The sequence below is a fragment of the Phaenicophaeus curvirostris genome, chromosome 6 (assembly GCF_032191515.1).
Source record: "Phaenicophaeus curvirostris isolate KB17595 chromosome 6, BPBGC_Pcur_1.0, whole genome shotgun sequence".
NCBI classification, from domain to species: domain Eukaryota; kingdom Metazoa; phylum Chordata; class Aves; order Cuculiformes; family Cuculidae; genus Phaenicophaeus; species Phaenicophaeus curvirostris.
In genome coordinates this window covers 6,097,513-6,114,455 of record NC_091397.1, presented here as the reverse complement: position 1 = coordinate 6,114,455, position 16,943 = coordinate 6,097,513, and the positions used below count along the sequence as shown (strand labels likewise).

General features: G+C 37.8%; 1 protein-coding gene across 5 annotated transcripts in view; it reads right to left on the bottom strand.

Annotated features, from left to right (window-relative positions):
• LOC138721814 (sodium channel protein type 5 subunit alpha-like) overlaps positions 1 to 16,943 on the bottom strand; it is a 217,609-nt gene that overhangs the window by 157,170 nt on the left and 43,496 nt on the right. For 4 of the 5 annotated variants that reach the window (XM_069859259.1, XM_069859260.1, XM_069859261.1 and 1 more), the window contains exons 1-3: positions 10,975 to 11,057; positions 7,438 to 7,566; positions 2,594 to 2,685 (exon numbers count right to left, since the gene is read on the bottom strand). In XM_069859259.1, coding sequence (XP_069715360.1) covers positions 2,594 to 2,685; positions 7,438 to 7,566; positions 10,975 to 11,054 — 301 coding nt within the window. In that variant the 5' untranslated portion in view covers positions 11,055 to 11,057. Of the gene's footprint in view, positions 1 to 2,593; positions 2,686 to 7,437; positions 7,567 to 10,974; positions 11,065 to 16,418; positions 16,538 to 16,943 lie in introns of those variants that run through there. The other variant, XM_069859263.1, reaches the window with a different exon arrangement.

Sequence of the window (16,943 nt, the reverse complement as noted above, 5' to 3'; positions counted from 1 at the left end):
ACTGACTCCCTCTGGAGTCAATAGTGAAACTCATTGATTTCAAGTGAAGCAGAATGCCTTTGAAAAGCAGCTTCTGAGTGCTTTGCTGGACAGAAGCCTTACACCATGGAGGACTTGTCCCATTGCTTTTGGTAAACAGGTTCTCCAAGCGTGCTGAGACCAAGTGTATTTGCATAAATTTAACTACCTGGTGGAAAGACGTGACCAGTTTATTGAAGAAAAGTTTAGATATTTGCAAAGGAGAATATATCTCAGAGTTCTTCACCTAAGATGTAAAAGAGGAAGTTATAATAACAAATTTCTTTTCTTCTTTCTAGAAGTTAAACCCAAAAATCTCATGGAAGATACTAGTATTCGTCATCTTTTCATTTTAAGCCTATTGCGGGAAAATATTTCATCTCAGCTGAAGCCTATGTTATCATTAAAAACTCAGACTTATCTGCAAATTAATCACAGCATCGTGCCCAATATATGTCTAACTGAAAAATGAACCAACTCCTCTGAAACTATCTGCTGACATTAAAGAAACTCACAAACCACCATCTTAGCTGTGTTTTACAGGCAGCTAGGTGATCCTTAGAAATTTGTAGCTCTCTGCATCTGTAATTTATACATACTTAGGGCACAGGTAATCTTGGCAATAAAATCTAAGGGCAGATAATCTACTAGCATATCTTTTGGCAGTTATTACAGCAAATAATTTAGTTATTTATACCTAAAAATATAGCTAATCAAATAGTCCATCATAAATAAAAACAGAGAATGTGAGTTATTACGTATTACTTTAATAAATAATACTCCTTATCTTTTTTTTTTTTCCTTCCTATTAACTAACAAATGGAACAACTCCGGTTTTAATATCATGAGAGAGCTTTTCTGAATCTGAGTACTACTTTATTTTCCACTGAAAAAACAGCCAAAATTTATCACTTGATGTAAAACAAGCTTCTGCTCCAACTCTGATATAGGGCAGCAGAAAATTGCGATATATATATAACTCAGGGAAATTGACAGGCTCTGCTCTGAAGACTGAGACGGGATGAAATGTGAAAGGTGTCCCCTGGAGATGGCTGTCCCTCCAAGTTAGCCTTCAAATAGCTAGCAAAGGAATCTAGGAGACTGAGAATTTTCTTTCTGATTAGCCACTACTATCCCACATGATCTGAAAAACTGAGCTCAACTAAAGAAATAAAAATCCCTTCTCAATGGAATTCCAGTTAGAGAAAACTTAGCAAAACCTCTCTGCTAATAGACTATTCTTTTTAAAGACAAATATTAAGACTGGTTTCAAGGAATACCAGACTTAATGAATGACCATCTTAAAGTATTCTTTAAGAGCTATATTTTGACACACACTTTAAATGAGAAGTACCTTGCTCTTTCAGTAATTGCATTGATTTTCATTACTCTACAGTGTTGGAATAGGGGAGTAAGACCTAGAGCCACAAACATGTTTCCTTATCACCTTAATTCCAGAATTCCTGTTTCTAGCTTATACTCCACTTGAGTGCTGTTCCTTAGAAGTTTACACTACAGAATTTGTCTAGATTTATATTATACTCTAGATGTGCATAACATGATGAATAGAAAAGCCTTTCAAATCTTAAAGAGCTTTGTGTGAGAATCTGAGCAGTTATCTCAATGTTTTCAATATTTTTGATGTGTAATTGCCAACATCTGTTCAGGATTATCACCAATAGGAGCCACCATGCATGGTTTTTGCTACCTTCTCTACCTTGTCATGCAGGTTGGAGACGTTAAACACTGAGGCTGAATGAGACCTGTCCATAGATAATGCTTGGCAAGAAATTATTTTCATATAATTAGTCCTCGGTGGAGTCTTCCCTGCACCAATAACTTAATAGCAGATATTATTTATGATTTTATGAAATAGAAACAGAATAAAGAAAAAAATACGGAAAAAAAGATCTTCTTCCACTACCAGATCTGTAGTAAAACACTGATTTTTTTTAGGGGGTAGGGAATCACATCCTTTAAAATGTGAGAAAACATAAGTTGATGAAACGCTGAACCTACTGAAATCAAATATGAAATGTTTTTTGATCTCTGTAGGGCCCAAAATTTAAACAATGTCTCTATCACATGCAAATGGATAAACACTATGACAAATTAGGCTATCTGTGTCTGCAGTCTTGAAACCTCAACTCATAGTACAGATTTAGATCCCTCTATCGATGTGCTCTTAAATACAAATATACATTTTGAGGTCATTAAACTTCCATTCTTAAAAATCAATTTCCAAAGACTTTAAAAAAGTTTTGTTGCTGTTTTCACATGGTTCAAGAATGAGTACTTTATGTATGTGACTCACAAGCCACCACATACCATCATTGTTACAGTAATGCGTGTCTTGGTGAGGTCTGTAATTTTGGAGGCGTTCTAATTCCTTCTGCCCACAAAAATAGTATTGGAAAAACATATGAAAAATGTATTCTATTGACAGGTCACATTCCCTACATTCCTCCATTTCCTGATCAGTATCTATGGTTAAGTAATTTGTAATTACTGTGTTTACTACTGGAAATGGCATGTAGGCTTTAACTGCAGCCGGAGTGTTTAACCTGATTTTCACCTGAAATGACTGAGATTGTTTTCAGCGCCCGTAGTACTCTGAACGTTCGTAAGGCTGAGACATTGCCCAGGTCCACAAATTCAGTTATGTATCTGTAACAAGGGAAAGTCACACACAGACAGTGACAAAACACCAGCAAAAAAAAACGACAGTCAAGGAGACAAAGAGAGACAGAGAAAGAATCACTTGTAGCTGAGAGCCAAAATGTAAGGATCTTCTTACCTGGGATTACTGAAATAGTTTTTAAAGCTCTCAATACCCTGAAAGTCCGAAGAGGTGAAACACTGCCTACATTCACAAATTCTCCTACATACCTGTAGAATTAAGTCACAGTTATTTGGAATTATACAATAGAGTACGAGACTTGTCTGAATAAAGAATGCATTCATACGTAGTGGGAGCAAATGCAGCTGAATGAGAGGTGCATCCACTTTTCAAGCTGTTCTTTGATGCCATTTGTCCCAGGTTTTTCACAGTACACATTATTTCAAATGTTTCTTGAACTATTAAACTCATATAACAGGCATCAATTCTTTAAAATAACTTGATGAACTTTGTTATTGTGCTGTTCACCAATAAATACTTTTACCATCGCGTAATTTAACAAAAATTCTTTACATTACAGGAGTCATTAAGAGTTATTTTGCTGCTCTTAAAAAAACAAAATCTTCAAATACCCAAGTAATTTTCACATAATAACTTCTGCAAACTACATACAGGAAAACATGGAAAAATATCAGTACAAATATTTCTACTGAGTTATTTATTCTATGTTGCTGTACTCTGTGGTAAGGCAGATGTTGGTTTCAAGAGAGGCTTAAAATTGTATTTTGTTTTGTACATCAAATCCATGCCCTTTGGCTGCAGGAAGATGGATTTTGAATCAATATAATTACAATGCTACTGAAAACTAGTTATGATTAAAATACCAATCCCAACTACTGAGCCTGTTTTGGTTAACATGGAGACCTATGCAACATCTGATGAAAAAGCTCCCAGGGGGGTCAGTTATGGAATGAGAGTGGTCTTATCAGTGTTATCTAAAATTATTTCCTCCAAGGCAGTATACAGTAAAAAGCATAGTCACCACTGTATCTTGGACCTTTTAATTTCACTATTAAATTTCTGTTAAATTTCATTTGTGTATTCTATTTCTTTGATACATTTGTTCTTAAATGTTAAGGGATAAGCTCACCTGGTTGTTTTACAAAGTCTGCTTAAGTGGGCTTTGTGCTAAGGCCTCTAGGGAGGAAAAAGCATCCTCTCCATATCTACTAATCCAGATTATAGCCTGGAACAGCTATATACCTTCTCTTCATAATCTCATAGGGGAGTCTGGACAATGATTTACCTGTTTCGTAATTCCTCCTCATTAGGTTTACCCAGTGTTTCTCTCCCAAACTCTTCTGCAGTGTGTAAGGATGGAAAAAAATAATTTGGGGAGAATCATGGGACTATGGTTTTGCTGACCAGAGATTTGTAAGCACACATTATTAACATGAACAAGCATTTGAAGCAAATTCTGCTGCTGCTTGTTCACAAAAGATAATTAAGGTTTCTTCCAGCCATTTCCTGAATGGAATTACAGCAGTCCAATTTCTCCTTGTTGGGAAGCAGAGAAGCAACTGGATTCCCATCCTGATTTTTTTCTTTTAGCTAGGGAATTTCTTATTGTCTTTAAGCTCTTATCTTCCAACCCAGAGCTGTAGCTGTGTCTCCCTTGCCTGTTCTGGAAAGTACTCACTTGTCTAGGAAAGAGTGATCTAAACAGGGGCAGGTTCATAATTTCCCCCAGACCTGTCCATGGCCCCACAGTGGTTCAAAAGCCATGGCTCTATCTGCTAGTGCAGGGTAGAAGAAAAGCCCTGTGGCACTGTCGCAGCTCTTAGTCTCTAGTGCGCTATTTAAAACTACTCTCTGTGACCCAATCTGTCCTGTTCCTGCCCAAAAGAGGTGGTAAGAAGTTATTTCACGATAACTCTAAAGCAAGTGATGGTCTAACACCCATTAGAGAAAGAATGAGGTTTCCTTCCAGCTCAAAACCCTTGGTCCATCTAAACTCTATGGATACTTATTAGGCTTACCCACTGTGAACCCCCATGTAATCTTTGTTTCCACATACAGAAATACCTCTAGCATCACACTAGCTACAAGCAAAGACAACACCAGAGTTACCTTTGTGATCAATCTTACTTTAAATTACTTGCAAACTGTATTTATATGAAGGATAAATCATATCAGAATAAAGTCCATTATCCAACACTCTGTAATATCAGCTGCTTGCATACTTGGGAAGGAGGTTTTATTGTACATATGAAGATCATATTGCAGTCACTTTTAACTCTCTCACTGCTGACCACAGGCTAGAGGAAACACTTTTCTATTTCTTTTCTATTCTAGAATTCTAATTCTTTTTTTTTTTCTATTCTAAAAACGTTAATATAACATGCCTTAAAATAAGAAACAATGGGAATATGGATGCTGGTTCTGAAGGGGTCAGCTATTGCTATAATGTGATGATGAGAAAATTGATCTTTTGCAGTGGCAGCCTTCCTCCCCATTTCAGGGATCTTCTAAATGAGAAATGAAATATCCTTTGGAAAGGAAGTTGAAATGTAGCTAGGAAAGTAAGCACAGACACACAAGTGACTCATTAAACAAGACTTAAGGAGGTTTTCATGTATCCTTGGGCTGGAGAACAAGCCTAGAAGAATCAGAAAAGTGAAAAGAGGTGTAAGCCCAGAATCTCTGGGGACCAAATCATGGTTACTACCTGCAGGAAGTGAATTCGCCTCTGGGTGACTGTCCACCTCAAGGTCTGTGCAAAGTTTCACATCTTTCCAGCTCCCCAAGCCCCAAACATCCAAAGATAATGAGGACAGAACTTAAGGGGTCTTGTCCTGTGCTGACTGTTGAGACTCAAATTTCATTGACAGTGAATGACATGTTCCCAGAGGGAGCAGAATTGGGAGTAATGCCCCAATCTCACTAGAGCTGAGAAGAAAAGGTGGAGCAGATGCATTGCCAAGGGTGCAAGCAGTGACTCATCTTGTCTGTCTCTCTGCTCTTTTCTCCCTCACTGTCAAAAACCTCTTTCCTTGTAGAACAGGGGGAATCCAGGCACAGAAGCTCTCCATATTGTGCTGAATTTAGAGACTGGCAAATGAGCTCACATCCCAGCTCACAGAGTAACTATTGTACCCTGCTTTTACTGTTTGTTTGAGACAGGAAAGTAGCCTGGTGACACATTTTGTTGCTTTGTCCTGCCTCTAAATGTTGTAGGAGAACAGCATTTATCACTGCTTGAGGAAAAGTTTAACTGAGAAAAATACTTAATGTTGCTGACCTCCAAAAGCTCCTCCCCATCTGCATTGCAATTTTTTTTTAAAAAGCTTATCATGATGGCCAGATGTCAGTTCAGCCAAATCCACAGGAACGCAGTAACAGATACCAGAGTCTGGCGTAGGGCTGGCTTTGATCCAAAGCCTAGTAAAATAAATGAGAGTCTTCCCATTGAAGTCCACATAAGTTTTACACATCTTCATGCTGGTCCTCTGCTAAACGCTGCTAAGAATCATAGACCATCTCAAGCTGGAAGGGACCCATAAGGATCATCCAGTCCAATTTCCTGCTCCTCACAAGACTACATAAAAACTAAATCATCTCACTAAGAGCACCATCCAGACACTCCTTGAATATATTGTCCTGATCCCTGAACGCTGCCGGAGTTTTGCTACCAGTGGCCCTCGCTGGTTCTTGAACTAAGTTTGCTTGAATATTTTTAACAATTTTAGATCTATTCAAATGTCACATGTCCAGGGGCTCAGCTCAAATGCCAGTGCTAGCAGGCTTGCACCTCATCTAAGGCTCTGAATTACAGGGTTTAAAGAGGGTAGATAGAAAAAAAACTAAAACCAGAGCATAATATAGGTACCATTAAGCAGAAAATGCAGAGAGATCAGAAAATCTTTCTGTGATGAGGAAATGGGGCCTTTCAGGGCATGTGCTCTTCACGTGCTTTTCTCTCTGATCATAGAATGGTTTGCGTTGGAAGGGACATCACAGATCATCCAGTTTTGTCTCTTCTTCAACTATGAAGAAAATCTGGATTGCTAGCTAGCTGGAGATACTGACAGCGTCAGACATCTGCCTTTGACCAGAGCTTGGGCTGACCCTCTGTGCGCTGCAAACATTGGCTGGCTGCTCCCCTACCCCTGTGTATTTTTAGCTGTCTAGATGCCATGAATCCATCAGCTCTTTCAAAGCACCAGAACCCCATGTGCCCTGAGTGAACTCTAGTAATCTAGGTAGAAGTATATAACCGAAGGGGAATATCATGATGGGGGCCAAATTTCTATTCCCAAGACACATAAGAAGTTTCAGAGGGTTTTCAATTAATTCCCTGTAGTAGTAATATAGCAATTACTTTCAGGATGAACAGGGTTTGTGCAGTGAATAATGCAAAAACAGCTTTGGAGGTGTGATGGATAGATAGATTATAAACAGGGATTTAAATCCATGGATATTCAGTAACACAACACTTCCTATTCAGAGGTCTGAAGCTTCCCAAAAGTACATTAGGTAGGTAAATATTATTACAGATATTTTATAAACAACTCTCTCTGTGGAGCACAATAAATAATTTCTCCAAAATGGTCTAGTGAATTGAGAGAACAGAATCAAGAATTCCTGACTTCTTCCTCTGAAACCGCTCAGGATAACAAACTCCATCCTATATATTTCAGCATTTTGCAATTTTCAGTACAATTTGAGTGGAAACAATAAAGCAAACAGATAATTCTATTGCATATTGCTGTCTAAATATATAAAGGAGTGCTACTTACGCCATAACAATAACACTGAAATCCAGCCAGTTCCATGGGTCTCGAAGGAAGGTGAATTCTGTCATGCAAAATCCTCTTGCCAATATTTTTATCAATGACTCAAAAGTGTAAATGCCAGTGAAAGTGTACCTGGGAAATAAAGTGACCAAGATAAGTACAAGCGTTAGCAAACAGTAGATGGTAGGAATGACAGAGGTATACTCAACCCAATCCTACTCACATGAAACACTTCTGGTTGGGGTTGCTCATTTGAGGCATTGCTGCCATACTGGGCTGTCTATAAGCATGTTCGTGTGTGGATCAAGCAGCATGTGAAAAATGGGAAATCGCTCACGACAGCCACAGGATGCAGATAATTTTCACCACAAGGTGTACCCTACAGAATCTTCACTCAGTAAGGCAAGCATGATTATTACACAATTAAGCTGTTCTATGAGACTTTTCAAGCTCTGTGAAAAAGAAAAGGTTTATGCCATATTATTTGTTGTCTCTCTCATTTGAAGGAGAGTGTTTGTTCCATTCATGCCTCTCATCTCCTCCTCTCTTCCTGCCCAGGATATTTTGAAGGACAGTAGGTTAAAAAATGTCACCATTTGGTTTTATTACCTAAAAAGGGTATTCTTCCTGCAGATTCCCTTCTGGTTCACTATCCATGGTAAATCACATTAGCCCTCAGAATTAAACAACAGAATTCCCTCACTGAGAAAGAAGAATAAAACTCCCACCTGAATACGGTATGTAGTAATTTTGACGTGCTTGACAGTAAAAGAGACACAAGGGTGGGTTTTTTTCCCTTAGTAGAATAAATTGTTTATTACCAACAGCCCCTTGACTGTGATGATCTTGGATAGAACATACATCTTACCTTTTGTAATAAAGAAGATATCTGTAATAAAATTTAGCAAATTCTCTGTGGAGGACAGTAATATATCTGGCTTGTTCAGATCTGTATTCACTCAGGGCCCTACCTACCATCAGAGACATACTTCAAGGTATACAGCAGCTCTTTTTTAATGTATCTATACAAGATATCTAGCCCAATTGAACAAAGTATTCTAGGCCATATCTTAATAAAAATAATAAAAATTTAGTGTCCACCACTGGCATTTCCTATTCCTTTTCTCTAAATGGAGATGTAGATGATACCAAAGCTTATTAAAGAAAACCTCAAATAAACACCTAAAATCTCATAAAACAGAAATCTCACAAGTCATGATATTAGGGGCATCCACTGGAAACACTAGCTTGAGTTTTCTGTTCAGTCCCTAAACTTCAGCAGCTGTGCTATCACAGCAAAAAATTGTAACAGTTGGGATTCCTGTTTGGTAAAACAAAACAAAAAAACAAACAGTAAACAATTAAAGGTGGCAATATAAGGAAGAACCTCATTATGTGTGAAAAGGAAATGTTTTCTCTCAGCTATATTCCGCTGACCTGCAACTAGGCACATGTACAAGTAGTGGAAAATCCCACACTCTCCTGCCATCATGTCACACAGTAGAGCTAGTTGCACACATTATAAAACCTCAGTATGCTTCATCCTAAAACGGAGATTAGCAGGACTGGTTTTGTGCATCATTGGGTGTAAAATGTTTCTTACATCTCTTCTTTGACCACACACCTAAGCATTATCTTGTATTTGATGGCTCCTATTTAGTTTGGTTCTGGTATTTCCAATATAGGTCATCCACGTGACAGCATGTGTATTCAGTAATACATGCAGAAAACACATGCAAAGAACTAAAAAAAATACTTAACAGTGTATAAGCTCATTAAAATGATAAAGCACTTGTATTTATTCAGCATGTCAGATGGTTTAATTGATTGTATAATCATCATCTAATTCTAAATGGATTGGGCAAAGTCCTCCAGCAACTGAACAGCTTCTTTAACAACAGAAGTCAGGATTTAAAAAAAAAATTAGTGAGGATAAGTTGAATTAATATTATTTTTTCAAAATGGTATGGAAAATGTTTTAAAGGAAGATCTAGGACAAATTTTTGCATGAGGTTACTCTTGCATCCCCTGTGAGTCTCTTGAACAGCAGAACAAAATGGATGAAATGTATCTTTTCCAAATCCAATATTAATCAATTTGAACTACATTTCATTGGGTTATTTTGTTCCTTAAAAGTCCTTGCTTTTGATTTTACTCTCTGCATTTGAGGAGGAAAAGCTGAGGTGTATGAAGGGACACAGGAGAAAAAGAAACTTGGTAAGGATTTACTTCATCCCACAAGGGTCCATTTGCCTTTCTGCTCTATGCCCTTATGCCCTGCTTGATGCAGTGAAAATATCATCTACATTTTCCTGCCTACAGAAGACACAACCAGCACTTCAATATTTTCCTCCAGAATGTTCAAATTCCCAGCTATAGACCCACTGACCAAATTTTCACTCGTGTATGAGAAATCCATGTTTCAGCTGGATATAGCATGGCTATGGTACTGCATGACAGTTTACAACAATAAAAGGATGTCAGGGGAAAACCAAAGTCACAGACATACTTGAGGGTAGTATACTATACAGAAATACATGAAACATCCTGGGATTAGGATGTTATTGTGATCAGATGAAATATTTGGTTCAGTGCTATGCTATCTATAATTAGTAATTTATGGCCTAGAAGATGTGCCCTGCATGATTTTATGACACCTAAAATAAGGGCATTTTACTGTCTTTCCGTACAGCTCTGAGTAGACCAACCACCAGGCTACAGAGCAGCAGATGGCTGTGTTTATCATATGTCAGTCAAACATAAAAAGTGTGTTCTGATTGGTTCAATGAGCCAAAATAATTGTTTAATGCACTGTAGGTTGATTAGCTTGTGCATCTGGTATCTGTTTCTAGCAGGAATATTTTAAAGAAACTTAAGGAAATGAAATGGGCTTTCTTAAGCCTGTCTCTTTTAAAATTATTTAAAAAACAAACAACACAAAAAAAGCTTTCAAATGATATCTTTGCTATTTTTTCTGAAGGTTTGACAATTTAAGAAGACAGAAATCCTTATAAAAGTGTTCCTAGACAATTTTATGCTTGCTCATACAGTATGCCCACCAATAATTACAGGGAAACACTTCTCTTGATGCATTTCTCTTGTCCAAAAGAGACTTTTATTTCCAACAAGTTTCAGTTTCAGGACAGAACTGAGTAAATCCAGGAAGTATTTTCTTAAAGAATTCAACGTAAACTCCATCAGCCTATCCTAAATGTGTCCAACTACTGCATTTGTTGCATGGTAACTGTGGCAGGCTGGCCAGTTTCAAACGCAGTTTGCCTCCTGTGATTTCATTCAGGGGTAGAATAGCAGGTCATTTCAGCAATAAGTATTAACTCAGTAGACTAAAAATTGACTTACTAAGGGGATTTTCATGGGCAATAAATGCCTGCCAATATGTTTCATCAAGACAGACACTAGGGTTAGGATTACTGGAAACAAATTAGACAACAGACAACAAGATGAAAAGAAGAAGGTAACAAATGGAACAGGTAAGATGAGATAAGGACAGGGTAGCTGTAAAACAGCAAGGATACTTACTCAACATATTTATTCCATGGTGGAGTCTCTGATTGTGCCATGAACACACAATTAGTTAAAATAGTGCACATAATAAACATACTGAACAATGTAAATAAGTGAATTAAGGAAAACAATGCATATAATATAAGAGTTCATAAATTTTTGTCATTTCACACAAGATGTGACCACACACTTATAATTTGCAAGGTGCCTAAAAAGCACTAGAGACATTGGTTTGCAAGTACATAAGGAAACAATAATTGCATAAACACAGAAAAAAACCAAGGGACTCTTCCCTGCTTCTTTTTTTCTTTACCTACATCTTTTACACATACATACTTTATACAGCAAACATACTGACTCTGCAGTCTTCTGAAAATACAATACCCCGAATTTAGAGCTGTGTTGGTCAGATGACAAAGTGCATAGGTACACAACTTTGTATGAAAAGAGGAATTAGTCTCATTTATCTACAAAAAACCCCTCTGTTTGTGCAGATTCCCATTGTATTTTGCATCCTGAAACATTTCTCAGGCAATAGACAATGTTATAAATCTTTTCTTTCTAATCTCTCTAATGGACTTGAGGTATTGTTTTCAGTATAAAGTTTCACCAAACCTAATACAAGTTTCAGAGCACTAATTTTAAGGCTTGGTCTGCAAACCCGCATGGCAAATACACAGTCTTTGTCTGCAAAGCTGACTGCCTCGGCTGAGGGACCGAGTTCCCTACTAGGAAGCTAAAATGAACCTCCCAGGTGTATAGTCCATGCACTTAGCTGCTAAGCTGAGGACATAAATATGAAAAGGAGCACCCTGAAATTGAAAACAAAGTTCACTGAACTGCTCTCCTAAAAGCACATGCCATTTTCTGTAAAAGAATTAGAAAATATGATGGGATTCTCCTGCATAAATAATAGGTCCCATGCTACTAGAGAAAGCTGAACTAATGAGTTTAAGTGGAGTGAAGATAAGACAAAGGAAAACAGCATTAGAGCCTGTCAGTAGTTTGGGGCCTTTCTCAAGAAAGAACAGTAGCATTGAAATATAAATTCTTTTTTAGGTAAAAAAAGGAAAAAAAAAAGGTTTATTTTTTTTTTCATTCCATTACTGAACCCAGTGGTAGTATTTTTTTGTTTAAGAATAGCAATCAAAGAATACTATTTCAAAGGTACGTCCTGAAATATTTGCATAAAAATCATCCTTTCGCAGAGTTAAAACCTCCACTGAACACAGAGCAGAATGTTTACCAGTGGGCCAAATAAGCAACTACGAGGTTAAATTGGTAGTAACCAAACGTGTGTATTCCCCAGTGCCATCAGAGAAAGCCGTAATTGAACTCGAAGGGACTGTTCATCTTACAAACATTTTCCACTTCTGGGGCCAACACCTCCTGCTGAAAGAGTGGGAAGACTATCTAATATCCAGTTGTGTTTTTTCAAGTCAGCTTGAGATATGTTCCTAAAAGTTGTGTCCATCTGGTTAACCCAATTAGGTTGTAAGCTGCTGCTAGCCTAGAAAACACTGGATTAATTTTTCAAATACAGTGAAGTGCTATGAAAAATTATGAAAACAACAATTGTAAAAGAGAGGCGTTATGTTCAGGCCAGGCTAAACAAATACTATCCTCCAACTGAATTCCAAGCAAAGAAATTCCTCTATAACTACTCATTTTAGGATCACTGGTCTGATTTATACATCACTGTTCCCTTGTGGTATAAGCTGAATCTAACAGCTTTCTGAGATGCTCACTTATAGGCAGGTGTCATGACCTTATTGAAACACCAAAGAGAATATACCAGCAAACAGCAGCTGAAAATGTAAGGGGTTAGCTTTGGGACATCAAATGCACTGTGAAATCAAACTGAGTTTCATGACCAAGGTGAAAACTATAGAGAACCTAAAAGAAAGAAACATTTCAGCTGGTTATGTAGCAAAGTCAGAAATCTGTGTTAAAAGAAAGAGAAAACAGAAATGCCGACTGAATGAAAATGAGCATTCCTTCCTGAAATCTAATGCAATTGTTTGCATTAGAAAAAGTCAGTAATGATGGTGATCTGCTTGTAAAGAACAAAGTAAAAGAGATGAAATTGAGATAATCTATGTTAGCACTATTCTCTGTTACCTATTATAGAATTGCTATTAATTCCAGTTTCCAAAAGCCGTGAGTTGACAAGGCTAACACACCCAGAAGTATGGGTTGGACAGTCTTATGGATCACAAACCAAATATATTAAGCTACTCATCAGGATTCTTTCTGCAATAAATTAAACCTATTATTTCCAATTTGAAGTTATAGAATAGGCTTTGAGTAAGCCAAATCTAAAAGTTATAAATTTTATCTTCTAGCACAAAGATATTGAGTCAAACATGGCATACTTCTATTCTTGACTACATTATGATGGATAATTGTTAATTAGCAGACCAAATACTCGAGGCTCTTGAAGTGATCATTGCCAAATTACATATAATATGTGCAAGCAAGGGTTAGTCCCAATCAATAGCACATGTAATTGGTGCTTCACAAGGTCTCATTTTCACTTATTGAGAAAAATATGTAAAATCAGATGGGAAGAAGGTTGCAACCAGAAAATATAAATAAAGATAGTAAATTCTTTAGGAACAGATTTTATTTATTTATTTTAAATGGGCCAGAATCCGTATTCTAGCATCAAGGAAGTAAATGCTCAACTTTCACAAAAACCCTATTCTGGATGAGAAGAGCAACTACCTATAATACCTAGAAAAGTGTGGAACAGGATTTGCTATAGATTTTATCCAGGCCAGCAAATCGCTTGGAGAAAATAGGAACATCACAGAACAGTCCTTGTCGTGCAGGCAAGAAGATCTAAGAGGAGTCTTTGAAGCATAAGACATCAGTGATTTAATGTTATTAACAGGAGGAGATAGCAAATAAAGATGTTAATAACAACTAATAATGATGCAGAAGGTAAAAAGCATTCATCCAATGGGATGCAGACCTACAATGCCTATGTCCCCTGTGACAAAAATGGATGAGAACCTTGTTCTGGGCAATGGCCTGGACCCTGGTCCCTTCATGAGGCCTCCTAGACTATGAAGAAGAGGAGAAATACCTAGAAGAGGTTCAAACGTATGTTGTTAATTGAAGCAATGCATGTTACTAGGAGGCTGCGGATGATTTTTCCCTTGTTTGAATGACTAGACTAATCAGGCTTGGCTGGATGAGCAGTGAGCATAAAGGATCCATCCTGCCTTAAGAATCAGAGGAAGAACTCCACATACAGCTACTTAACCAAAAAGGACAATTTTCTTCTGTCCTCTCTATTCTGCTCTACTGTTGGCCTTCAAGGTACAGTCAATGACTGCAAGTGGAAATACAGCATCTACTAAAGAAGTTGCTTCCAACACTTACATGACGGGGCACCATTTGTTAATGCTCTTCTTCACTTTTGCCCTAGGGAAAATAAAGATTACTTGATTACACTCACATAAGATAATAGATCTGGTTCCCAGATTCAGGTCTGCGATATTATCTGCTGGAGTACTTGCCAGTTCAGGCTCCTTCCTGCCTGTGATATTGACTGCCAGCTCAGCCAATTGGCCTTTGTGTTGCAGGTTGATATGAAAGGTCTTCATCGACACAAAAAAAAGTCAGTGCCCATTGCAGGAACTTCACGGCTGTTTCACTGGGATTGGAGCTGCTGCCTCCTGCCTGTGCTTGCCAAAGATTGAGCTGCAGGATTTCCTGTCATTATGAACACAAGATGATAGCTTTGGTCTTCTGGAACTAGATTTTTTTTTTGCACTGTGTACTTCCACTCCTGAAAATTTTACACTCCGTATTGACGGCATTTCTGTTCCTGACACATCTTTTAAGTCCACTCCTCTGTGGTCTTTATCCTTGGAAGTAAAGTGACAAGGTTTTCTTGTATACTTTTCTTCTGGTTGACTGCTACCAAGGGCATGCAGTTTCCGTGTATTACACATACTGGTGACCTGTTGGTTTCACCAGATGGTGTGGGAGAAAAGGAGCAGACGATGGAAGAGGCCTCCAAAGCTGGAGGAAATATTCACACATGCATGCTTTTTTTTTTTTTTGAGAAGCTCAATTTTCAGATTCTTCTCTTATCCATACCCGTGCAAAGGCATTGACCTCAATCAACTTCAGCAAGGCTGTACTGGTGTAACTGTACCTAACAAACACTGTTGGACTCTGGGTATGCAGTAGAATGTGGTGTATTGCTTCCCTGTATAACCTGATCGATAAGCAAATTCCTCTGCAAAATTCTATGATGTATTCTTAGTAACCATACTAATGTCTTGGGTGATAACACATATTCACATATTTTTGCATAGAATTATTTTTACTAAAAGCTTCATCTATTTTCATTCTTGTTAGAGTACCTAAATTCTCACTTTTCGCACTGCACAGACAACAACTGAGAATCTGATTTCTTTCCCTATTTTTCCCCCTCAAATTTGATAATAAACCAATGATTCTAAGCTGTTTCCTGCTTAGTATTTGTTAGTTCTCTGTGGTGGACTTGAACATTGCAGAGGAGGGATCTCCATCACTAAAACATCACAAAATCATCACAGCAGCACATGGAGTCTTTGAATTACCACTGCTACTTCTCCCATATGCACCATAGAAAAAGAAGGCAACTCATGAAAATGTGTGTATTTTCAATAATATTCACACAAAGCTGAACATCTGGGTCAGTTTGGTCTTACAGAGAGATGTGACTATGTCAGAATATAACGCTTCTGTGTCCCTGTTAAAAAATCTAGCCAAAATCAACCATTGCACAATATCTTGTGTGACTTCAGAACTCGAGCTAGGCAAAGTCAGGCATTGTCCTTCCACCAAAAGGTCCATCAAGCCAGCCTGCGCTTTCATTCCTAGCTGAACAATGCATTGCAATAAAATAAAAAAACTAAAAAGAAAAAAAAAAACTCAACAAAACATTTTTTTTAAATCTTCTATTTCAGGAGGGCAAAATAAATCAGTTCTGAGACAGCTCAAAATTAAATTACGGCTGAATACAGTGACACAGAGTCTCATGGGAGAAGTTGCTTAAGTGCTCAGTAGCAAAGCTCTCCATCAGTGCACATTTCCCCAGGTATGCTCCAGCCTCCTGCTTCCCTTCCTTTCTAAGGTACTACAACCAGATTCTTCCCCTAACTCTTTACTAAATATGGTCAGGCCCTTCACACCTTTCTATCCTAAGTAAACTCATCAGACTTTTCAGTGCAGTTCACATTATCTGATGCCAGCACTATAATGCAGTCATTTTCATAGCTCACAAAACAATATAAAATGAAACAAACCAAAAATCCAAATGCATTCCTGCTTGTGCAAGCAAACTCAGCTGAAAGATTTAAAACAGCCTAATGAAATAAAATGATTTCTGACTTCCATCCATCTGTGTTTAAAAACCATATAAAACACATGAGGAGGGAAATCAATAGAAAGGATATGAATGTACCAAAATTTTAATTGCTGCTCTTCTGATTGGATGGAAAGGACTAAGTATATACAAGGCAGGAGTGGCACTAAATCGAAAGATTGTCTTCCCTTTGTTCAGTACTATAAATGTCTGGAAAACAAAACAGAAAATGAGAACATTTAGTATTTGCATTTACACTCAGCTTTTCCCAGCCCAAATCCCACTGGGAAATTCCTGCCAGTATCCCATAATTCTTTCCCACTCCCTCACAAGACCCCTAAATTCCCCTTCATTCAGTGAAGAGTTTTGTCCAAGACCCTCCCAGCAGAGCTGCTTCCAGTCCTATTGCAACATCCCAACAATTTTTATTTCCTTCTCTCCTTAAAGGCTCCTGGGCCATCATCTCCATCACAGGGTTGAGAAGAGAGCAGGATCAAGTTTGAGTATAAAAAATGACTTGGAGACTAAAATGTGGCAGAGGAGCTTTTATGATAGTCTTCTTCCCAGGTGCCAGGAACCTTACTATGCTATCATTACATCTTCTCTACTTTGAGCG